This window comes from Simochromis diagramma, unplaced genomic scaffold, assembly GCF_900408965.1.
Source record: "Simochromis diagramma unplaced genomic scaffold, fSimDia1.1 OVJJ01000302.1, whole genome shotgun sequence".
In the NCBI taxonomy this organism is placed as follows: Eukaryota; Metazoa; Chordata; class Actinopteri; order Cichliformes; family Cichlidae; genus Simochromis; species Simochromis diagramma.
In genome coordinates, this window is record NW_024386792.1 from 6,243,918 (window position 1) to 6,270,247 (window position 26,330).

The following is a 26,330-nucleotide window of genomic DNA, read 5'->3' on the forward strand; positions in this document are numbered from 1 at the left end:
GTGCACTAATATGCAGATGGATAACTTCTCTAAGTTGATCACTTTTTTTCACATACCATAAATATATATCAGTGTTTGCAATCAATGGTTTTATGCTACTATATTTCTCTCTGCGTAACTGACTGTTTATATTTAAAGAGTCTACTTCCTACTTTGCCATTCTCCATTCACTGAGGAAGAGTTGCTTTTCCTTTTTTTTCATATCTTTTACAAAAGAAGTTGCATCACAGTCAGTATTGTTTTAATTAAGCAGCCAGTCATTTTTTTAGTAATTTAGTATTTGATGATTTTAGCGATTAGTGATTTCTTTTATGATTTAGGCTTCTTTCATCTGTGCATCAACAGAGAATGCACTGACTTAGATTTTTTTTTCCTTTGTTCCATTGCTCTAGCATTTTCATACATGCCAGAGAACAAGATTGAATCTTGGCTGCTTAACAGTAATATACAGCTTTCCTGTAAGAACGGTCTATAAAAATTTGGACAAGGACACAGGTTTTCTTTGCCTCTGTACACCACAAACACTGATCTTAAATCAAAAATCTAGATGTGATAAAAGAGTTGACTTTAGGCTGTCATTGAAAGCAATAGATTTTATTTAAAAAAAAATATGCAGTTGGGCTTTTTTTTTTCGTACTTTTGAGCTTTAGAGAATAAAGCACTGTACCAAAATGGCTGTAATTTTGAAAAAGTTGCAGTGTCATTTTTAAGAAACTCCCAGAATTAAAGTGGAAAGCCTTCACATCTTGATTCTTTGATTTAAAATCCCCTGCGGTGGATAAAATTGTAAAATTCTCCAAATACTTCCCTGTTTGCAATTTGCGTTAGTCACATATAAATATATGTGCAGTATGTAAATGTTAATTGGTTTAGGTTTGACCAGGTAATAAGAAACTGTATTTTAATTTTTTATTTTAGTTTAAGAAAGAAAGAAAAATATGTCCAGATATTCACCTGGTTTCCATAAGCTTCAGGTGCCATAGTTTTATACAAGGGAGCCAGTAAAGTTGCCAAATTTTGAAAGTTGCTCTCCACTCTCTCTTCCTAAATGGAAAAATGTAAGCCATTAAGATGAATAGCATGTCAGCTTAATCAAGATAAACACAATGTGAATAATATTTTAAACTTCAAAAAGTACCTCCTTCACATCATCTCCAAGTAACTTGAATTTTCTTGGGACTTTGCTCCGGGCAAACTTGCAGCCATTGTAGTACATGCTCCAGGAACAGCCAAAGGAGAATGATGCTCCACAGGCTTCAGGATCTAATCCCTGGCATGCACATGTCCTCCTGCAAGGGCAGAGCAAAAATTAGGACTGTGATAGTCAGAATGATAATCTCATGATCAAAGGGGGAACTGGACTTGAAGCAAAAAACCAAAAAGTAATGAACAGAAATACATAAAAGCAAAGGCATGAACTATATTTTCCATGGACGCAAAAAAGCAAACAAACTGAAAACTGTTTGGTTTAGAGAATGGTGGAATATTTTGGCACTGGCAAGGAGATCCTTAAGATACAGTTTTTATATTACATAAATATGTGATAGCAAATATTAGATAAAGTCTGAGTGGCTAAATGTGATTTACACAGTGGTGTCACTTACTCCTCATTGAGAGCACAGCGTCTCTGGGTGAGGGTTCCATGTTTTGTTAGAGTTTCACTTAGCTCGAGGTAGAGGCGGTCAGCTAGACTTGGCAGAATCCCTTCCCAAACTAGAATTACAACAATGATGCAGGTTGTTGCACATCTGTGGCCAGGGCGTTCCCGCACCAAAACCAATAGCTTTTCTTCTTCACCGGATCGACGAATCACCTGAAATGATGAAAAGTATGGGAATATGTGCACACAAAGATATTTGGGGGAAGTCTCAGGGGGAGTATAGAAAAAATATTTGTACCCATTTGGCTATGGGGCATCCTTGTGTACTTTTTCCTTCCTTCCCGGTGTATATTACTTTCTCAATTCTGATGGCGCGCCCTGTTAGGCCAGACCTTTAAAGCAGAATAAAAGCAATTAAATTAACACAGGTAAAACTGTACACTGTAGCTATGTAACAGTCATATTATTCCACTTCAGATTTTTTGTTAACCTTTTTTCCATCATTTCCCGTATGCCAGCAATGCTTGGTGCTGCCCCCAAGTGAGTGTAGTATGGGCCTTCATCCTTCTCACTTATTTGTTCTAGTCATAAAGCAAAACATATTAATATATACAATACAACTGGTCCATCCTGTTTTAGGCTGAACTTAAGAGACTTACCAACACAGTGACAGGATGCAATATCATACTGTGTTTTCATTGGGGTGTCTAAAAGATTCTTTATAGGGGTATTCAATAGCTTCACAGGAGAATCCACAAAACTTTGTAGAAGTTGTTCCTTCTTAGGGGTGGAATCAGGTGTTTTTTTAAGAACTTCAGTGGATGAGGCAAGTGCTGATGATTCTACTCCATTCACATCAGTTTTGGTTGACAGGATTGTGACAGGCCCAGAAGATTCTACTTTGACTTTATTCAATGCATTGATGACAATGGATTTTTTCTCAAACACAGGTGAAAGCTGGTATTGTCTCAGGCTTTGTTCCATAGAGGCTATGATACTTGCCTGCTTCTTACTTTGCTCACACAGAGATTGTTGGTTTTCCTGCTTAATTTGTATTCTACCTGCCTCTCGCATGTGTATCTGATGCTCCTGGTTCTGTAACCCAGATATTTCAAATCTGGGTCCATTTTCCATTTTCACAGCTCTCTGGATATGTTTAGGGTCACTAGAGTTCTGAGGGGTTTGAGGAGAGCCCTGGCGTTCTTGCTTTTGTAACAGGTGCATACGTAGGGCTGCATGCCTCTGAAAGTCTACGTGGGGACCTGCCGGTCCCAGAGGTAGTTGAGGTCCCCTTTGGAACTGAGTGCAAGATGTCTTCAGCTGCTGTTCAGCTTTGGGATACATTTGTTTTGTGACCTGTTGGCTTAAAGCACCTTGTGGTAAATGAGGTTGTGACTGTGTGGAGTTTGGGGGAAAGTCCACGTGGTTGGGCTGGTGGCAGTGGCTTTTAGGCTGCTGTGGTTGAAATTGCTTGAGGTTAGTGCTGCCTGAGTTTGGTGGATACTGCCTTTGATGTTGTGACATCTCTACTGTGTTAATATTACTAAATGTTGCATGGTCATTTTGCTGGACGTGTTGGTTGCTGGATTGAGCAGGACCATTTCCAAAAGGCTGATTGGATTGAAGCAGCTGCTGACCTGGCTGAGGCTGACTGTGAGGTCTGTAACTGGGAGACTTTAGTTGCTGCGCTTCGAATTGTGGTGGCTGGGACATTGGCCGTTGGAGCTGACAGTGCTGTTGTTGCTGTGTTGCCAAAAACCCAGGTGACAATATTTCCTGGAGGTCATTGTCCTCACATAAGCGCTCTGACTGCATCTGGGAGTGGCAGCGACTGTCAACTTGTTGATTTTGAGTGAAGTTTTGCTGCTCTGGCATTTTCTGGGCTAAAGACGGCTGCATTTGAGCTCCTTCAGAATTTGATTGCTGCCACTCAGAGGCAGTGTTGTGCTGAGCTGAAGCACAATGAGTTTGCATTGGCAGATAATCCTGCTGTTTCTTCTGGAAGTTAGACCCCTGGCTGCCATCAGAGAAAACTCTCTGTGTCTGAAATCTTTGCGTTGGGTTTGGCTCAAACATCTGGCCATGATCCGGGGGGTTAGCTGTCTGCTGTTCTGACATAGACTTAGTAGAGAAGTTCCTCCACAGATCCTGCTCTTGTGCCTGAGATGATGGGCCACTTGTTGGTGGCTGTTGGGAATGTGAAGAATTCAGTTCTCTCCAGCCTCTCTGGTTAGGGGTAGAACAAGATAAATTGGCTCTCTGCTGAGACGTGTTTTCCATCCCGTTTTCTATACCAGTGTGGTGTAACTGTTGGAGTCTGGATCCCATGGGTCCCTGACTCTCAGCTCTAAGTGGGTTTACAGCATTTTCTTGAAAGTTCTGGGTTTGAATCCCATAGTGGCGATCCCTATCAGTGCCATGCTGCAGATGCTGACTAGACGTGTTTTCCTCACCATGCCCCAGTTTCTGTGTCCCAGAACTGGGAAAGGACTCGTATTCTGCCTCTGCTGGCTGTAGGGAACTATTGCAGTTTGGAAAGGAACTGCCGTTAAACTCCTGGTGGGCTTTTACATATACGCCTTGATGACGTGTGTCATCCTGATAACACTGCGCACCATTTGGATGCTGTTGTGGGATTTTGGCATTATTTGTAGACAGGATCATGCCTGACAGCTGTCCCAGAGCCAGTTCCTCACCAGAATAAGATGGTGTTGACTGCTGATGTTGTTGTGTCTGCTGGTCGTCTGCTCCAAAATTATTGGAGTATCCATTTAGTACATAGTTGACAGAGTTATAATTGTTGCCTCCTTCAGTATTTCCAGATGCCTGAGCCTGCTGTTGCTGTGAGCCAGGCATCTGTGCTGAATTGGGCAATCCTGAGGTCATAGGGGGAAGTTGAGCACCTTCACTGGACAGTTTATCAGGCAGTGAATTATTGACAGCATCTAATTGTGACCCAGATGTTTGTGGTGCAATTGAGACTTGCTCAGGATAATACTGAGACAAAGTTTTCTCTAACAAATCACCTGGGGTGCTTTCTATGGTTGAGGGAGATGATACAGCACCATTTGGAACTTGTTTATTTCGTGGCACACAGAAAATATCTCTGTTACGAAAATTGCAGTTCCTGCTATCGAACTTAATATCTGACGTTTGGGAATTGCATCCAAATTCATTTGTTGTTGTCAGTTCAGGAAACTTTTCCAATAAATCTGAATTTATGTCATCCTTTCCTTTAATCTCAGAATCTATTTTTGTTTTCTTGGACTGATGGACCAATAAGGACTGTTCAGTAAGTGCATGCTTTAACTCTCCATTCATCAGTTCTCCATTCATGATGTAGGATCCTTGATCCAGCAACCCTTGTTCTGAAGCAGGGTTGTTGCAGTTCTCCCTGTGCCGTTTTAAAGTGTTGGCATCAGTGCTGGGTTTATAATGGTTCCAGTTTTTATCCCCAGTGATCTGCAGAGAATTTCCCTCTGAAAACTGGCCTCCATTCTGGAGTTTATGAGGGATGTTGTGAGATGTGCCAAATTGCTCTAATATCAAACTTTCTTCCTTCTCATGTCTCTTCTCTTCTGTTTCCATCTGGCCTGCTCAGAGTCCATACACAAGGCTGCCCTCTGTCCGTCCTGAAAGACAGGAAGGAAATTGCTATTGAATTGATTTAAATATAAACATATTTTTTTAAATAAGATTTTTTGTCTTTTGCAAACAGTCATAAAACTATTGTGTCAAAACGATTAGTCCTCAGCAAAATTTGATTGTGTACCTATCCATTAGAAATACAGGTCAAGGTTAGGTCAGGGATGTGTCAACAGTTGTAATGCATTGTGAAAGCAAATGCGTCCATGCTAATACTAAAAGGACAAAAATGGCTGGGTGGTGTAGAGCAGCGTTCCCCAATCTTTTTTACGCCACGGACCGGTTTAATGTCAGACAATATTTTCACGGACCGGCCTTTAAGGTGTTGTGGATAAATACAACAAAATAAAATGATACGACCAAGACAAAAACTTTGGTATTTTGTAAATATAATAATAAACGCAAATTCATTGTGTCATTGTGTAAATTTATTAGCAGCATCCTCTTGAAATGTGCTAACAACTTTGAGAGTAACGTCCTCCTCTCTGCCCCTTAATGCTCTCTGGTCTCTATGGTAACGCATAAATATTTCTTGCAAAATAACACAACTACAACATGGGAAAAGAGTTAACGATGAAAACCCTGAAAACCATAAATTTCACACCCGAGCCTCAACTTTCGCGGCCTGGTACCAAACGACTCACGGACCGGTACCGGTCCATGGCCCAGGAGTTGGGGACTGCTGGTGTAGAGATAGTGTAATATGCATTTGCCCTATATATAGTTAGATACCTTTCATTTCTGCATCCTAAACAAATGAGGGAAAATTGATTTACCCAAGAGCACCAGATTGATTTTTAAGTGTAGCCTCATTATTATGTTTTTGTGTAAACCTTTGTGTAAAGTCTTTTCATTTCAGTCCTTTAACACCAACCATATTTATTTAAATGTTTTTATGACTCACATTTACACTGCTAACAAACTCTTAGTGTTACTAAGTACTCTTAAATTAGAGGCCTATTTTTGAATATAGCACATAGTGTAATGTATTTAAGCTGGGTACTGAATGTTTATCAGATGACAGCAGGACCTTTCATAGACTTCACCTCCCTCTGTTAGACTGTGAGTTACATTTTTGAACTGATCATGTCAACGAAAAGTGTCTTGAAAGTACTTGATCAGTTGTTCTATGACATTTTAAGTGCAGGCTTGCCTATTAATGCACACCTATCAGCCTATAAGCTCTCTTTCTAGTCATTGTTTGTACTTTTGTTGCCATGTCTTGGATCAACTGCAGGCTTTTCATGGTGCTTTAACAGCCTGTTAAATTACAATAGTCCAGTCTACAAGTAACAATTGCATTAACAAATTTTTCAGTATCACTTTCAGTATGTCTCCCATTTCAGTTTCTAGTTATGAAGATGAGAGATATTTGTTTAGTGTAAGCAGTAAAGGATAAATCCTGGCCAAGATTCCTGTCAGTGTTGGTGAAAACCAGGATGATGCCATCCAGTCTATGTATCCCTTTAGACACCATGTTTGTAAAATGTTTATGTTAAATACAATCACAGTTCAGTTCCAAGAGACAGGCAGTCAGAGTTTTGTACTTTCCTAAGTTTAATTTAAATTCTAGAGAATTATACCTATGTATAAAACTATGTTAATATTAATATATCAAGAATATGAAGTAGAGGGTTTAGCAGCAAGCAAAAGCGATTCGAGCTGAACATTGATTTTTATCTGCTGCTCTTAATTATTAACGCATGTCACATCTACAGCATCTGCAAAACCATTGCAGTGCACAGGTACAATGAACTGCAGTCTAATCCATCATAATTATTAGAAACTCTTTTGCAGATGCCAAAGGAATTTTTTTGAGCACCAAGAGGGGCCCTAATTCAGTATTAAAGTCAAACTGGATAAAGGAGAATAACTGAAGTGATCGATGACTGACACTGAGTTGTCTTGTTACCCAGTTGTCTTTTTCTGAATATCTACAATCAGGGTGAAAAATGCTAGTTGCCAATGCCGGGTGTGAGACAATATCTTCAACAGGACAGCACCGATCTAATGAAGTTAAAATTGTTTTAGATTTTTAAGAATTAGAAATGTAAACTATTCACTTACAACATATAAACACATAATACACTTAAAATAAGTAAATGTCACAACAGATGCCAGTTGCTATGGCTATCTTAAAATGTTATAATAATACCATACTAACATAATTGTATGCAGCTTTAGATTCACACAAAAGCAGTCTTGTTATTGTAAACCAACTATGAGGTTCACTATAGGTATTGACTGATGTCTGGGGAAGCAGGAAAGGAAAAAAATGCTAAATAGGAGAGGTACTATAATTATACTCCATCACTGGGCACAATTATAACATCTGGAACCTGTTAGAGCTACAGAACAGCTGTTGTCATTCAAAGAACTTATGTCCGCAGCTTTATAAACTTTGAAGCTCATTAAATTTAGAAGGAAAACCTCTGTCGTTCACATAAACACATGCTAGGCTCAGTAATTTAGGCAAATATCTTAAATTTGTGTCATTTTAGTCAAATATTTAATATATCCAATCATACATAATGACACCCTGTCTGGTGTATATTCTTTTAAGGCTTTAAAATCAAGTTCCTGTGGTAACAGCTTAAGAAAGTTTTGGGTGAAAAACCTTTTCATCTTTCAAGAAAAAAAAATGTGACTAGCTTTTTTAAAAAGTTCCTCAATTCATAAATAGTTAAAAACTAAATAGATCAAGAATGAAGAAAAAAAATTACATGTGGCCCACTCATTTGGACCAAGATGATAGGAAACTGCCAGGCCAAGCTTAGTCTGGAGAAGCTGGTTATCATAATGATCTTCTATCAATCACTCTTCCAAGACATTAGCAGCCCTCCAGACCGCCAAATTTAGAGCGTTAAACCTCCTACTAACAAGCAAGGCTATTACAAGGTTCCTAAAAGATTCCACTGTTGTCACAACAGAGCTGCCAGTGGCTGGTTAGCACGTGGAAAGGGGAAGCAACACACTAAAAACAAAGAAAGCTCCTGGCACAGCTAGGGAGATGAACCTCAAAGGTGTCTTTTTGACAACTTTGATTATTTTATGTATCATTTTTTGAAGATTTTTTAGAACTTCATTGAAATTTGTGTTTGCCATTTTGCAAGGTTTCAACACCCAGTCGACAGTTTAAAAAAAAAAAAAAAAAGGAAACGAAACAACTGAAATCACAAGCTTTTGCCACTTATGTACCATTAGTGGAAACAATAAGTGATTTAAATTGCAGACCTTTACGAGCAATCAATATCATGACCTTTATAATAGCTATACTGAAATACGCAACTCCAAAGTAGAAACTTCTGTGTGATATATTGAAATGAATCTGTGGTCAGTGAGATAAATCTTACAAAACCTTTCACACTTAAATTTGTGATCTCTAGTTAACTCACTTGGATGAATGTGGTTATGAATTGATCTGTTAACATCACATTGATGTTAACAGGGAAATTTACAGAGCAGAGTAAGAGAACAGGCAAAAATCTTTGGCAACACAATTACCGCAGTTCTTGTGAGGTATAGAACAAACTAAAGTAACACCAGCCAGAGGTGCAGTGGCATGACCATAGACAGGTAAGTGCTCCAGGCTCAGCACAGGGGTTATCAGTGTAATTCTGAGGTACCTTGAAAACCTCTGCAGACTTTGTACACACAAAAAATAAAAAAGGGTGTTGAAAAGATGACACTATGAAATAAAAATACTGACTGACAAGATGGCTCACTGCTAGCAAAACGGTGGACTATTCTAGCATGCTAACATGTCACGGAAGAATATTTAGAAGAAAACTGTTTGGCCAAGTGAATTTATTGAGAAATTTTTGTCCAACTGGCAGTTTTAATACTGGGGTTGACATAGTTCTATAAAAATGACTCTGATCAGAAATGACACTGAACCCATTTAGGATTATGTCATAGGTCATAGGTATTAAAACCAAGGTATTGTTATTTTGACAAATGAGGACAGTAAGAGCAATAAGCTTGGCTGTTTATGATGAATGGCAGTAGGCATTTTCATTTATGCAGCATTTCAATTTTCTCATCCATAACAGCTCATCTGCTAATCTTACAAATTCTTGTTTGAATCTGTTTTTTACTGTGCAGTTTGCTACAAAAAACAAAACAAGACTCAAAAGATGAGAGATGATAATAATCTCTGAAAAGTACGGAGAGTACTGCCTAAAGTTACTGCCTACTTAACCATCTCTGTTTGAATGAGTAACAATGTAACACTTCCTTTAAAAAAAAAAAAAAACAGAAGTATTTCTCTCTGGATTTGTACTTGAATTACTATTGCACCCGTATTTTTAACTCTTTTAAATAAAAATCATATTTTAAAACTTGATTTTTAAAAGATGTCTCTGTGAGGCAGACAAATGACGGGAACCCCCTGACCCCTTGTGACTACTACTTTGTTTTTCTGGGTCTCACAACAGTCTGTAAATCAGTAACAAAGTCAAGAGTTGAACACTGGCTCAAAGCCGCTTACAGTGCGGCTCTATTCCTGCGGGACACTCCAGGGTTTACAACCGACCAAGTTGAGCCAAGCAGCTTGTCACAGTAGGATACACCCACACTGGTAACAAAAAAATCTTTGCAAACCCAGAACAAAGCCAGAGATCCCAGCTGTGTGTGCGTCTATCTTTCGTACAAACATAAAAAACACACATAACATCCATGCAAAGTTGTAGATCCTGTTTCTCCTGAGTGCTTTAGCAGATTTGAAGTGTTGGCTTCATCCTGTTAACTATTTGTTAGATGTGATTTATGGAAAGATCTATTTTTGGTCCGGACGTAGAGCACTAAACTAAGCTGAGGCATAGCTTTGCGGTGACTTTAGTGTGGATGCCTGCTGGGAGTTATAATGCTTTGATCTATTTTGGTTTTCTTTCTTATAGCTGATGTCCACCAGGGAATGAGCACTCTGTTTCAGTTTATGATATGACTCAGCTTACATGGCTGGAACTGAATACCCAACAGACCTTTGTTGTCATTTTCTTTGTTCCTATTTACTGTCGTTTGGTTTCTTTTTGTCTGCCACAGCCTTACCTCTGCCTTGTAATTACGCTTCAGGTTCATCTTTACTTATGTCTGCCATTCATCTGCTCCCTGCCATCGAACTAGTACAGTTGAGAACAGCTGTTGTACATAGTTATTACCTATGCAACTATGCATTTGCTGCCATTAATAGATGACAAGTTGTAAAGTGCTTTGAAGCCTATAGACAAGAGTGGACTTATGGACACAGTGGGACTAGTGTTGCAAAACAATGGACGCAGTTTACACAAGAGGGCCTTATCAGTAGCCTGAACAATCAATATTTTTCTTTAAAAATAAAGGGTTTTGGTTTGCTAAGGAGAGTGTAATTTTAGTCTGTCAGTCAACATGACAAATGATCTCTCTTTTTTGCATTAAATTATGTGTGTAGGGAATATGCAGTCTGTAACACATTGCTTTGTCTTCATAGCACAAGTGCAACAGTGTTAAATACACTCGACTTCCACTGTGTTTTTGTTATTCCCAGAGTGAGCGAGTGAAATATGAGAACTGCCATAGTAGATGGGGTTTGTTTGGCGTGACTTGGCAGCCATATGTGACATTCACCTCCAACGACAGCTGCTGGAAGACTCAGGTCTCTGCGCTTTAAGCTTTAGACCTAGGCAGCAATGCTAAGGAGCCTTGCTGTTAAAGAAAGCAAGATGTGTAGCAGACCTGTAAATCAAATACATGCTTGCCAAGCCACACCGCACTTTTGTAGAATAGTCCCAAGAATAAGCCATAATCTCAAGTGCACATTTCCTTTTCTTTGTTGAAAAGAGTGCATTTGTAATTTCCTGCTTTAAAAGATAAGAACCTTGAGCATGCACCCAGGCTAAAGACTATACATTTTCTGACTGTGTAATAAAGAGAAACCCTACATGCTCTGTGAACTGTCTCGTAAAAAGGAAAGATATGAATTTTTTTTAAAATTGTAATATCTTCTAACTGAACCATTGCTTCACTATTGCAATGTTGCTTCCTCTTCTTTTAGCCACAAGTATTGATACTGAGTAGATTTTAAAACATTTGAAAGCAATGATAGCATGCAAATTGAAATCCAATTTTTTTCATTGTGTGTATAAGATGACTTTGGCTAACTGGACTTCAGTTTTGCTGCACATGAGAATATGTGACAACATACTTTGAAGAATGTCTGAAGTATTTGAAACTTCTAACAGCTGTATATAATAATGACTCTGAAATATTGTATATGTTATAGCTATAGCAATTTATGCCTATATCATTGCACAGGACAGCCAGCCATTAAAATATTTAGTTTCCTCTTATGCATATTTTTTAGGTGGATGGTTTAACTCAAATTATTTCCACATAATTGCAGAAACATGAGATTTCCCTGCAAAAAAACTGCATGGTAGCGTGATGATAAATGTTACTTACATTTAATGTTATTTGATCAGAGTGCGGCCAGTTAGATTGGTCAGACTATAGGCAGCTCAACCGTGAGTTAAATCTCATCCTTAGCAACGCTTTACCGGGGTAATTAGGTCAGATGACTTGCATTCTACAGCGATCAAATCCCTGATGTAAATATAGAGCCGAACTTGCTGTTCTACAAACCCAACGACCTCTAGCAACTCAGCATTCCAGCTGACAATGTAAACAAGCAGTTATTTTCCTCTAATATGCAAACAATCTTTTTTTTTTTTTAACTCCAAGCTTGAAATTCATCTAAGGTTACTAAAGTTTTTGCAGAAATATCATACTCTCAATCTTATTATTATTTGTTATGGGTTATTTTGGGTCTACTTTTTAATACCCCATCAATAAATGGGCAAACACAAGGAAACTCTTATCAACAAAAGGAGTTGACTCCCTCAGAGAAAATCTTTTTACAGATAAACTGTGATGGACTGGAAAGTGTAGAAAACCAGAAGACACACATCAATTCATAAGGCACAATGTGAAGTATTGTCCCTCAAGCATGTGTTGTTAACGATGGTCAAATGTTCATCAGGCGCAATAGGACAGATGTTATGTTATGTTCTTGTATTGCACCCCAGAGTCTCTTTATCAGGCATCTCACACTTGTGATTTATGTCACATGGCTTGCTCACACAGCGTGTACAATGCACATCCCACGGTGATTTATGCTTTGTCCCTCTCATTCTTTCTATCAGTCTGAACAACACATGACACTTTTTTTTAATAAGAAACAAAGGGCCCCCCTGCGTCGGCAGTCAGAAGGCATTTTAATGTTTTCAGTGCTTCTATCTTGTTGCTGCACATGAAGGGAGCTTAACGAAACTGGCATCTACACTCAGATGGGACACAAACCTATCTAAACATTTTAAACAGGAAAGTAAAATTAGGGTCGAAAACCTAGATAAAAGTAAACCTCGTGTACTTGTCAGACCTTTGTTGCCATATTTCAGTTTCCTGATTTCGACACAGCTGAAACCAATACCTAAAACCACCTTTTGTTACACACTTTGGTCTCTTTATAGACTGTGAGGTACTGGCCTGTTACTTAGCCTGTTACGATAACGTTGTTTGTGTTCACATACAAATAAGCACATTTACACCACACTACACACTAAGTACATTTGAGTTGTTAGAATGTAGCACTGTTATAGGTTGGTGTAGAGAATGGACCTTTAGAAAGTCTTTTCTGTTAATGCATCTGTCTAATGTTTGGCAGATAGAAAGTTTCTGTTAAGGGTGATCTTTTGAGCTGGTTATAGAGCAGATGCAGATACATGTGAAGGTTATTACCAGGAATGCAGAGGCTTGAGGCTGTGAGTTGCTGATGGGACACATATTGGTTCCATTAATGACAACAAAGGTTGCTGCAAGGCTTTGCTGCATGGGGGTAGCAACTGACTTTGAATGGTACAACTTCAGGTCTATTTTCTTTTTTCCTCAGCACAGCATTTACCTATTGATACTGTATATGGCCTAATGACAAAATTGTGATGTACGGATGTCTGTATCACATGGCATCCTGGAGTGAGAGATCTGGTTTTTTTGTTTTTTTTAATTCTCGGTTTCTCACCCCTGAGTAATTAACCACAACCAGGGCAACAGTGGAGGTAGAATCCGGTTATCGAGGGGATCATTCATGATGAATAAATTACTCATGCTCACATATGACACGCTTACCTTTAAATATGACACAAAACTGTCTCTACGTTACACTTTTCTAAAGTTCACTTTGATGGGGACATTACATCGATGCATAAATGCAAAGACATGTAAATAAAAGCGTAATCCTTTTGTTTTTTTTAACGGAATCTTAAGCCAAGATTATTAGATCAAATCAGACACATAGATGGCATAAACTTCTGTTTGTAATTTCTTGGCCAGAGAGCCTCCTCCCCATCCATATGAAGAAGGGATCTGTACGATCTACATTGTTCTTGATGTCTAATGCAAGGCAGATGTGGCATACTTGTGGAGATTCCTAATGCAGTCTTTGTGCTGTCACAGCTTATTGTCTCGTTGCCTTTTTTGGTTATATTTAAACATAACTACCTAACTATAGTTTTATTTGAGAGAGTAAAATTTTAACTAATCAAACTTAGTGTAATTCTTTTGAACTGTAAGATGTTGTTTCCTACATTCATTTCATGTAGCAAACCAGTCCTCTAATCTAATGTATGCTATATAGTACAGATATACACAGGACAAATCAGGTTATATGTGTTCTGCAGAAATGTGATAGACATGCAAAAACAAGCAAACAAAAACAAATGAAAAGTAAGTCTGTAGCATGCAGCATTCATGAGATGGTTAATCATGCTGAAACTGATGACTGTAATTGATGCAAGATAGTAGACTTCCAGTGAATGCTAATTGAACAGCAAAGCCATAAACGCTATATCTTAATATCTAAATATTTAAAAACCTGAACACACACTTGAAGGGAATGTCAGTCAGTTTTTAAATTCACTGTTTTTGGCAAAGGGCAAACATTATGTATTATTTATTTAAATATGTACACTACCTGACACTACTTAGGCACATCATTTACTTTAGATGAGCCCGAAATCATCTAGCTGGAATATATGCAAATGGTTAGACAAGTAAAACCGGAACGATGTACAATACCTATTCAGTTAACTTCTCCCCAAGGGAAAAATACAAACTTAGAGAGGGAAAAGATTAATGGATATCATCTGCATGGCCATTCATAATTATAATCACCCTCACTGCTAATTCAAGACCAATTCAAACACTCATTTTTTAAAACTTTTTTTTTTTTTTTGCTGATGGGTGAGGTTTTATGTCTTGACTCTTTTTTTCCAGAGAAACTGTGTTCCCCCTTATATTAGACCCAAAGCATTTAATAGATATTATTATTTGTAATTCTTTTACTGGGTCTAATTGTGGGTTAAGTCTGAGGAATAGCTGATGATTTGTTTCTTGTGGTTGACAGTGTCATGAGTAACTCAAGTTGTTTGTTGAAGGTGTTAAACCCCATCTTTGAACATTTCTGATACAACTAGTTCAGCTGGTATTCTGGGAATATGACAAACACATGCAAAACATTGTGTGGGCATGTTTTACTTTTGTCTTCCATTTGACTCACATTGGGCCTGAGTAAACTATTTTTACTGTTGTTAATTTTGGTTCAAATGTAATTGTAGTCCGGACATTTTTTAATATGTGTAATATTTGAGTTAGATTCTATTTAGACCCTTTTCTAAACACTTTGTTAAGGTGTGATTGGCAGCAGTTACAGTCTTGAGTGTTTTTGAGTAAGATGCAACAAACTTTGCACCATTTGGGGAATTCTTTCTTTTCAGATCTGTGAAGGTCATGAAGGTTTAATGGGTACTGTCAGTAGAGAGAGATTCTAGTTCTCTACAGGTATACTTAATTTGATTCAAGTGAGGTGTCTGACTGAGCAGGAAAAACTTGAATCTGTTTATCAGGCCATACAGTCTTGTTTCTCCAACTCTGAGAGCAACATCAACTGAAATTTCAAGTTGGATTTAATGAGAATTTTGTCACCAGTGACTCAGCAATAAAGCGCAGATATTCAATATTCATGCCCACAGAGTCAGTTGGATTGCTATAAGTTTTTTCCATTTTCACACAGTGGCACAGAGATTCTTGGTCATCCTTCACTGTTCTTGCTCTGAATATTTTCAAAGTGCACTGTATTAATTTTTAGCTACTGGGTTGATTCAGTATTAACCAAATGGTCAGCTGCCCATGATAATAGACAATAAGGTCACAGATCATGTAAATTATCTCTCACACCTCAAGAATGAATTAACAAGTATAGCCATTGCAAACACTGTATTGTTTTATGGCAGCCATTCAGGAATCAGCAGTCATGTACTCTGCCTTGTGTTATTTGTGGCCACCAATAGCAAGTGTCACAATATTTTCCTTAAAAGCTGCATGCTTTTTTTTTTTTATACAAGAGTCTGTATTCATTCAGACCAAATCTGTTCACCCACAGCCTTCCCTCCAACAACGTTTCACTAAGACATTGTCTTTGACGTTGTTTACCTTGACCTCAGCATTGAATATTTCCCCCAGAGCAGTCAATCCTGAAAGTTGCAGTTGAACTTGATGTCACTCCAAAAACTTTTTTAGCCTTTATTTTTCCAGTTTAGTCACCACGTGTGCTACAAAGAATCCTTGCTGGGCTCTGAGGCTGACACATAGTGTCTAAATCTTTTTTGCCATCAAGCTGGATCACATGGACACTGAAGACACTGGCTTCTGAGCGTACAAACCCACTGACCTGCGCCCAACCCCTCACAGTACTACACTCTTCCTTCCAGAGGGCTTGTCTCTATTTTCTCTCTCCAGCCCTTTGTCTATGCAACAGTCAATATATCTGACTGACTTGATGAACTGCACAAAGAGCAAAAGTTAATTTCTGAGTGCATGGTAGCCACGGCAACGTCCTATGAGCGCTTCAAAGCCCATCTGGGCTAACCATTACCCTAGCATGGCTGACTGCAGAAGAGGTTGCATTGCTGTGGTGCACACGTGTTCTTTATGGGTTGATCCTGCCAGTAATTCAACTGTGCCACATATTCAGAGGCCTACATTTGTATCTGTGTCAATCAGCACATTTAAAGGTCAAGTTTAGATATGTTGTTTAAAATGGAAATATCCAAATTATGTTAAAGTGAAATTATTCATGATGTTTGAAGTTTAGAATCATCTAATCTTAGAATTGAGAAATTCTATTGTTTTTCAAAAACAAATGCTTACTTTAAATGATGAAATGACAAAAAAGTAGCAATACTATAAGTGTTTAGAAACTAGGGAGAACAACTGTTCACATTTGACCAATGATTACTCTGGACTTGCAAGCTGGTCAGTTTAGCTCCTAGACACGTTTACTCTTTTAACCATGCTGGTTTAATATGTGCAGAACATGGTTTAGCATTTTCTTGTTAAAACAACAAAAGCCTTCTTTGAAAAAAGACAGATTTTGGATCATGCAATGCGCTTCTCTGGAACCTATCTACCATTTAGCATTCATGGTTTCTTTTCTCTATGAAGTCATTTGCTTCCCCTATCCCAACATTTCTGAAAATTTTCTTTAAACTCATTCATCAGTTTTGCTATCTATTATGGCATCTTATCACTATTTCTAGTTTCATAGATTTAAATGATATAAAAATCATTAAATTTTGATTTTATTAATATATAGCAATTTTATGTAAAAAGTTGCAAATGTTAACTACTAAGTGACTTTCCCGCTTAATTTTTTAAAATTCATATCCACTATAATTTAGCATGATCCATAAAGCCTAGAAGGCTTCTAGACTGTTTGCAGTATTCAAATCCAGACCAGCTTGTGGATGAACAGGAAGCGGAGGTGGACAGTAAACAGAGCAAAATGCAGAATTATTAATGGAGGGAAAGTATGCCACACAAACACGGGGGCAAAGGGATCGTAAGTGGATATCAGTGCAAATTTTGGTTTCATTGAAGTTTGTGTTTTCTTTTCTTTGTCATGACAAACTAAGGCAAGTTTGGCAACAGGTTCTTTCGTTTTACTTTAATAAATGTTTAGCCAAAAATATATCACAGGAGGGTTAACAGTCATTTTGCCTGAGAAACATTTCTACATGCTCTCTAGTTTTCTGGAAAGCTTTTGAGATGATCCCTCATTGGTTTCTAAGCAGCCTGACCTAAGCCGCTGTTTTCTAAGCTCCTTCTTTACCTTCACTCAGTAGGAGGCACGTGACTCATTGAATGGGAATCACAAATCCTTCTGAGAGGAATATTTTTGTGTATGGAGTATGGGTTGTATGAATCATATATGTCATCCCACACCTCAAGAATGAATTGCTAAGTATAGCCTCTGTAAACAGTGTATTGTTTCAGTGTTTTCATAAATATTTCATTAAATTGTGGCAGTCCATTACTTAAATACTGCAATTTTTTTTCTAGGCAAGAGTTTGTATTCTTTCAGGACAAGAGTTGAAGTCATACTTTCAACCTTTCCTATCATAAACAAGTGGATGAAGCCCAGTTCAGTTATCACTGGGCACTATGGCTCAGAAAGATTCCAACTGCTGCAATTGTACATTCCACTTAGGAAACCTAATATTAAGCCACAGCCACTCTAACTCCCCAGAACTGGTTAGTGATGTCACTCAAAGCCTCTGGTAGGGTTACACTTTTAATAGCAGTCTTGGCCAGCTGTCTACTTTTATGCTTCTTGTGTAGACCACAGGGGGCCTTTATAGTGACAGCTCGCAGCAGTAAAATGGTTCATATCTAACATCCATTTTAGAAGAGGGCAAGTAGTAATCAAAAGCAACTGTTTTAACCATTTTGGACCTCCTTTAGATTGTGCTATAATGACAAAGCTTTGCAGATTTTGATAGTTTCAGCACTTTTTAGATATTATTACTAACCTTTAAAAAATAAAATTATAAAAAAAAACAAAAGATGCAATTTGACAGGCAAATTCTTTTCCAATAAATAATTCTGAATTAAACCTCCACTTTTTGGTTGATTTCATTTAACTGGAAGTGAGCAATGATGGGGGATCTGAGTGGTGGTGTAGTGGTGTGTTGGTTTTCCCAATTTCACACAGGCCAAAGACCTGGATTTTCCATTAATTGGTGATTATAAATTGGCCACTAGTGTGAATGATTAAAGTATGTATGCATATGGTTTATCAAGTTTTCCCCATCATTTTCAGGAGTTATTGTTTCCTGGTTTTGCTTTTATCTGCAAAGATTTTCATGTCAAGCATTAAGAGATGCCATGTGCATGTTTTAAGGGAATTGCTAGGCTTCTCTTGCTAATAATAGTAACAAAAATGCTAAGTACTACATTGCAACTTGGTGCTCTAAATTGATTAATGAATGTATCCAGGAAATATTTAATGAATAATCCAATTAAGCATGCAGGACTGTGCAATGGAGACATTACTGTGGACTACACTGTGTCCTCCACGGTATCTGCGCCCATGTGATGGCTTTGTAAGCTGTAATCACAAAAAAAGCTTACGGCACATTTAAGGCCTCTTTAGTCTCCGGACTTGATGCTATTAGAATTGCACGAGAGCAATGTAGAATGGCACAAAGAAAAAGACCTGCTCACAGTCTCGCCACAGTCTCAGGCAAAGACACCGACAGTGACTGAAGTGACTTTTGAATTTCTTTTTCTATTCTTAACTTCTGTCAGCGCAACCAGCGACAACAGTATTTAAGAAGATCATCCAAGCGTAGGAGGAGCGGCCTGGCGAGAAGCGGGAAGAGATGCTATTCGCTTAGGGGTGGTTACATAACATCTCACTTGCCTTCCTTGCTGCGGAATGCCGGGATAGTGTTTGTAAACAGAACGGCCATGTGCGTGTTCACGTGGAGGAAGCTTTTGAGTCCCTGCCCTCTCTGTCTCACCCCTGAGGTAAACCCTGACATCGATATACGCTCACAGGGCCAGCAACCCTCTCTCCGGCCCTGTGCCACTCAAACGCAGTCTTATCTCTCTCAATCGATAATTAAACGTCAACTTGGCTAACGGCGCACCGCTTCGTAGTAGGAGGCTATGAGTCATATTTATAGCATATGTTGGTTATGAATATCTTTTTTTTTTTTTTTTTTTATCTCAGACCGGATCATAATTACTTTAACAAGTTAGGGCCATCTGGTTTGGTGGTCTTATTAGTGACATATTTTTTTGATCTGGCTTCAGTTAATAGACATTGTCTTACATAATGCAGTTTATATTCAATCAATAGTAAAAGTAAAACAAACACCATACTAAAAAAATGGCAAAGCTCTACAGGTTTCACTGATGCTAAAACAATGTGAACATTTTTGCAGCAGTAAGTCAAAACGCACTTCATGATAAATTGCGTCCAACTGTAAATGCACTGTCACTCATTTGAACATTAAGATATGTTCAAATGAGTGACAGCGTTCTCACAGAGTGATCCCACTGTTGAAGCATCTGATAGTGGCTTGCTGCTACTCCCTTGCTCTCTATAGGAAAACAAAACCCCAGCAGCAGACAAAAGGGAAATCAATATTGCAGAAATCAATACAACGCTCAGTATCTCGCCATTTTGTCTTAGGAAAGCAGCTGAGCTATGGCCAGCCAGGTGTAGTGCAATCTAAAATGTCTAGCCTGCCACTGGACCTGTTCTGTGTCATTTCTGAAATGGCTCCTGGTTGGAAAAATAATACATGGGTTGGATAGGGCAGGGTCAGAGGTGAGGGCTTGGGTAAAGGCTTGAGTATTTTAAGTAGACAGCATTGTTGTGGAATGCTATGGCAACTGGACATTCTTCCCAAAGGTGATATTGTGTTTGCCCCAGGAGTGACATAAAGGGAACTTAAGACCATGACGAACTAGCAGTCCACCCGTGAGGCTTTATCTGTAGGTGTGGATAGATGAGAGAAGCTATGTGCATGTGATTGATCGATATGGCCCTTCCCCCACTCAGCCCCCTGTAGCCCTATTAATGCTTTCATGCCTTTTCAGCTGCTGATGTAACAGCAGCAATGCAGAGAAATATAAAACTGCAAAACTATTAGATGGTGGTTGTTTTTTATTTCTGTTATTATGTAGCATTAGTTGTGCAGTTCAGGATTAGCACATATAAATCCTTTGCACAGTCCAGCTCAACAGAAAGAGAAACATGGGATAGATCCACATTGTTTTTGTTATACTTAGCATCCACACTAGTGCACATTCTTGGATGTTGTGAAAGCTTGCTGACCCAGTTTTAGTTTGAAAACTTGAAGGGTCAGTTGCATAAAGCTGACACAACCCCTGTATATCCACAAAGGTGGTATTTTTATTTTATACATTTCAATAGCGGCTTATGCATTTTACATTTGCGTATATAAACACTCCGTTGCAAGTTATTGAACATGGCAATAGCTTGAAATTCAGTCACACACAGCAGATGACTAGAAAAGATATACATACCAGACATAAATGATATTTTTGTATGGTGGTCTGAGCACCGGAATTGCAAACAGAATAAAAACAAAATGGAAAGTGAACTAAGTGCAGATATAGCCACAAGTTATAACATCAGACAACTGAGATTAATAGTGCGCTCTCATAGCAAGAAATGAGGTGGGTTCATTTCTGTTCATCAAAGTACAATGTCTGGTATTTCAAATGACACACTAAGCATTATCTGCAGTCTGTTAGTTTATGTGGGGCAATGGGATCACCGTACACACTTACACACACAAAGGCTTGGCTCACCTGATCTCATGCAGTCACAACATTCTTTATGAATGCTACAGAGAGCACTCTTGCTTAAGAACTTTTGTTGATGCTACACAGCCAGTGACCGTGCTCATCGTGTCAAAACACAGGCATGGTATTGCGCAAGAGGTGTATACCACTACTGCTGGTTTTAAACTCTGTGACTTAAATAGTATCCTCTTCTACTAGCACCAGATATGTTTTTAATAGTTGTACCACAGAGCAGGAACTGCATGGCCTGCATCGACAATCAAAGGAAAAAAAATACTACTTTGTAACCAAAACTTAGTAAATGTCTTTAGTAATTTGACAAGGAGCTTCACTGTCTATTTAACCTCTTTTAATCTTGCCCTTATGGATCACTAATAGTCAGTGTCTGAAAACTTTCGTGTTGATTTAAAGTTAAAAACCGAAGCACAAGTTCTTCAGATAGCCTTGTTAAAGTGTGATGCCAAATTAAATGTCAGTCATTAGTCTCCATCTTGCTTTTGTTTAATTTGTACCCTGAGGCCACATGGCTATCTGACGACTGCAGTTAGCGCAATACACAAGCCTAGCATGGAAGCCTCTGAAATATTTTTGTTATACTAATGAGCCATTCAGATGTTAATCTTAGGTGAATTCACATACACAAGCAGAAACAACAAATAATTATGCATTTGATAATTAATAGGAGACTTGGCGTCCTATAATAAAGCTCAATTTACATGTATTTAAAACTATGAGGATTTATACATGATCGTGTTACTGCTATCATTCTGTTATTGTACTTCTGTTAATTTGCGATTCATACAAGGCAACATAGCTGTTTTTTATTTCAATTCCTTTAAAATAATGACATTTCATACACCCTGAAAGTCACAGGCACAATCTGTCACACAGGCACAATGTGTTGTCAATAATCTTTATGTCAGCAGCTATATCCAAAACCTACAACACCCTGTTAGCTGTGACAGCTTACTCCTTGTAATGCATTAAAATAGACAAAATAGTCTTGCGAAGTCACCAAGTTGGTCAGTTTTTTAGAATTGATGTTTGTTGTTGCTCCCTGATAACAACCTTGTGTTTAGTGTCAACTTCTAAAGGAAGTAAGGGAAATCTCCAGAATTACCAGTCTTGTTCGCCCACTTAATGGTGCAGTTGGATTGAATTTCATTTCCTTCATAGCTTTCTGACCTTGTCCACCTACACTACGCTCTGCCACCACGATTCTATTCTCCTTTGCTTCTCCTTGGGATTTGCCTTTGTGTCTGCTCGTCATTCAGTGGTGAAAGCAATGAAAGCTGATTCATATACACAAAGCCAGAAGCTATTTCAGCTCTGCTGCCGTGCAGACTCTGTGCACTTACTACTGGACATGCTTAGGTTGGACTTTTACTCTCCTACTGAAGGCTGAACAGAATAAAAATGCACATATACATCAGTGAGAAAGGATTGGGGAAACCAAAGTGGATAACTACCTAAATCTGAATCCAGATTTAATTAAAAAAAAAAAAAAAAGACAATATAATCATAATTATGATTTTGTAATAGTTGTCAATAACACATAAATGCTGCAAATGTGTTTTGACAAATAGGAAGTCACTTATACAAAAATGTTTGTGTTATATTACATATTGAATACATTTTTAATGTGTTTAGGAAAAAGCCAGGGTTGAATAGTAAAGGTAGTGTCACACAGGCATTTAAATTATGCTTTTAAAAAAACTAACTCCTGAACAAGTCCACTGTTTTCTATAATGTATTCAAATGCAGCAAGAAGCACACACAGGAAAACACAACTGCTGTCTTTCAGTTTTAGCTGGCACAAAAAAAGAAAGAATTTGTCAGCCATGTTGGAGTAGCTTTATCTCATATCCCCCCCTTATTATGTTGGCTCTTGCTTTTTACGATGTGGGGCATCTGCTGTACTTCATCTGACTAAATACCACCAAACACACACACAAGGTTACAGGGGGGAAAGGGCTAAACGGATTATTAAGGTGCCGAGCCAGTTCTCACCTGCCTTTCACGTCCCTCCACTTTGTAGAAATTCCAACAAACCGTCTGGATCTCCTCTTTAACAAATCCTAAAGGCAGCCATCTTGCCTCCTTCTGTTCTTCTATGAAACAGACTATCCTCCACATCAATATTCATGGAAACCAGTCTGACGTCGGCTCTCATCATCAGGAGAAGCCCGGGTGTCGCTGTTTGGCAGCCTCAGAAGCACACTCATATGTGACTCCCGTAAGGCAGCAGAGGTACAGAAATTGGACACGATGCTGTTTGGAGGTCAGGAGGAAGAGCCTTGCTTTGGTGTCTACCTAAAATAATTACAAAATCGCCTTCTTGCTGAGACCTTCCCACACAAAGAGGCAGATTTCCTTCCCCCCTATGCTCCCTCCTTTTTCTTCTTTCCTCAGCCGTACACAATAGTGAACACTAGGATTGCCCTGAAGAACTGGAGTGGATCCGGATTCTGGGTTTGAGACAGAGTATACTTTTCTGTTGAATATTGCACAGGTTTCAGCTATCTGACTGTGGCAGTGTAGAAAATGTCTCCACCCACTTCCTTTTTTTTTTCAGACAGGAAGCCAAGTGACTAAGGGGTTTTTTTCCCTCCCTTTTTCAGTTTATCTCTTTCTTTTTCTGTCACAGCTTGCAGAAATTTCCCTCAAGTGTAAGAGCACTCCCTTTTTGAGAACACTGCAGAAACAACAACATGTGGCCAGTTATGGAGTCCATCCGGTTGAGCAATGAATTTCCAACTGCTGTTGGAAATTCATTCTAGCCTGCCCACTGGTTCATCTTTAGAGTGACTTGTAAGACAAGTCTGCGGGCAGCATACTTTGCTTCATGTGTCTGCCAAGACCCACCTCCTGTTGACACACACCACGTGGGCCTGAAAAAAGAGAGTGCAGTGTGAGAGGGAAAGGGGATCAGGGTGATTTAAAAGAGAAATTCAGCCCTGGAATGTTGCTGAGTTAACACAAGTTAGAAGTGTTAGGAAGGTGGCAAATATTAATACTTCAACTGCTGTTTTTGTCATAGGATTCTGAAAGGTAGCCGCAACTTGCATGTGTGTATGTTTGTCTGTTTGGTGTTAAACTGCTAAAGGTAATCTCATAAATCTCACCAATGATGATAGCGTTAGGAAGGATTATCGGTTGTCAGGGAAAAGTGTGTTAGTGTTTCTCTTTTTCTTCGAGGAACAAAGTAAATCCAAATGAATGAAGGCCTTATCACCTCAACCTTACTTTTTTAACATAAGCCGATTTGTCCATTTGGCCACATAAGAAAGGCCAACTAACTAGTTACCAGGTGGATCTTGTCTTAAAATAATCTGCTATTATCTGTACTGCAGGCTTAAGACCCCACCTCTTTCCCCACAGTCCCTGCCTAGCTGCAATGACATTTGTTGACTCAATACTTTCAGGCTCAGCAGAGAAAAGGAGATTTGTTTTTACGCACACTGGGGGGAGGGGAAGACGCAGCGTGAGAAGAAGGAGAAGTCACTGTAGACTGCAGCACGGATCCAAACGGACCTTGTTCTCAACGTTAGCACTGAAGCACAAAGCTGTCACTCAGATAGACACCAGGCTGTCTTTAAAGCACATTATTCAGTTGCCAAACAATTCTAAGGCTTTCTAAATCTGTTCTGCTGGCACATGGTGGCCAGGCTTCATCTTATTAAGATATTATGTGTTGCTTTTCCTTTTCCTTTAATTTGGGACAAACCTGTAGATTAAGTGTTGCACCGCAACACTGCAACTTGTCTTTCTCTTCCCTTTTCATGATCTGCCATCAAAATGCCTCCGAGCTTGGTAGTAAAACTCAAACTGCCACCACTGAATGAGGTCTTCAAGCAGTCAGTGCTGTGGGACTTTCAGGGGTTGTTTGGACTGGACAGCTTCCTTCCTTCTCCCTTTTCCTTCAGGCTGGTCCTATAAACAAGGAAATGCTCTCACTCCTCAATATGTGGTTAAATAATATTCAAGATACATATCAATGTTTTACAAGTTTCTGCATTATGGAGTAACACTTACTCTGTAATGCTTGTACAGCTTCAATGACTATTTAAAAAAAATAGAAGCAACATAATAAAGTTGGGGATGATTGTTTAATCGTCCTGTCCTAAAATGTATGATTTTTGTTTACTCTGAATGGATTGGTTGCCATTTTTGGCTCCCATAACAAACAAACCACTGTCTGCTATGTTCCCAGTAACTGAGCACAGACCGGAACAGTTAGCAACAAGCTGGTGAACACAGTGGATCATTTAACAGCCGAAGGCCCAGATCGTTCTCCCACGAGCTATTGGACAGTGAACATTGGGCTTGTGTTTGCCAAGTCGCCAGAAACCTGACTGCAAAAGCATGATAATGTTAAACACTGATTTGTTAGTAACTAAGTGTTTCCTAACAACATCACTATATGAAGTCAAACGATGATGAAACGCTGTTTGCAACGCTCCAGCAGTGCAGTCATTGCTTTTTGCTGTGTGTATTGCCAGCATTCCAGCAGAGGAGCTCCTTGCTGGGCTGCTTCCCATTACAGCTACTGTAACTCGTAAAGCAGAGATTATCTCATTATTCCTCTCACCTTGCAGGATTTCAAAGGAATAGTGGCGTGTGCCATCACCTCTTCCGTAAACACAGAGCTGTGGCCCCATGCTGACACAGGGTCATCACAATTCAGGCACACTTGTCACTTGACTGATTTCACACTCATGCAAACGTGCTGATGACCATTAGTGGGGGATTTAAATAGCTTTTCTTGCTGCCGCAGTAGCCTTGTTTATTTATGTGCTGCAAACAAAGAATATAGGTCTTCTTGAGTTATATGATTTACATGTAAACTTAGAAAACCTAAGTTCATTTAGGGGGCTTTAAGAGCGCACATTCAAACATGAAGCTCTTTGCAGAGTTAAATGAGTCATCTTCTTTTACTCATTTACATGCCATGTAAAATGATTGCCCTGACCCAAGTCGCAATGATAAAATCTTATAACAACAAAAAGCATTTTCAGCGCCCTAAAACTGCAAATGTGAAAATTCAGAGAAAATTTTAATTTTGTACTATTGATCTTGAACAAACAGGATTTCAGATACTAAAGACTAACGAAATCTTTTGAAGGGTGACTCTTAAAGCTTTTCACGTCTGTGAAACATTTAACTAGTTAGCATCTTCTACACTTTTGGAGATGTAAAACTGTGCAACAGAGTTTTTATGACATCTGAATTAATGGGCTCGCACATTTTTATCAATGAAGCCACATGAGGGCATGACCTCATTTGCAAAAGCTTTTTTTCGGTGTTAGTCACTTGTTGCTAATCAGTTGGAGTCATTTGAAAGGACTTGTGATGTAAGCACAGATTTATGGCT

General features: G+C 38.8%; 1 protein-coding gene across 1 annotated transcript in view; it reads right to left on the bottom strand.

Annotated features, from left to right (window-relative positions):
* Positions 1–23,752, bottom strand: part of tet2 (tet methylcytosine dioxygenase 2) — a 29,310-nt gene extending 5,558 nt beyond the window's left edge. Inside the window, exons 1-7 of the mRNA XM_040024045.1 lie at positions 22,967–23,752; positions 2,260–5,232; positions 2,091–2,181; positions 1,899–1,992; positions 1,605–1,813; positions 1,139–1,289; positions 955–1,044 (exon numbers count right to left, since the gene is read on the bottom strand). Coding sequence (XP_039879979.1) covers positions 955–1,044; positions 1,139–1,289; positions 1,605–1,813; positions 1,899–1,992; positions 2,091–2,181; positions 2,260–5,188 — 3,564 coding nt within the window. The 5' untranslated portion in view covers positions 5,189–5,232; positions 22,967–23,752. The remainder of the gene's footprint in view (positions 1–954; positions 1,045–1,138; positions 1,290–1,604; positions 1,814–1,898; positions 1,993–2,090; positions 2,182–2,259; positions 5,233–22,966) is intronic.
* Between the last annotated feature and the right edge of the window lie 2,578 nt (positions 23,753–26,330).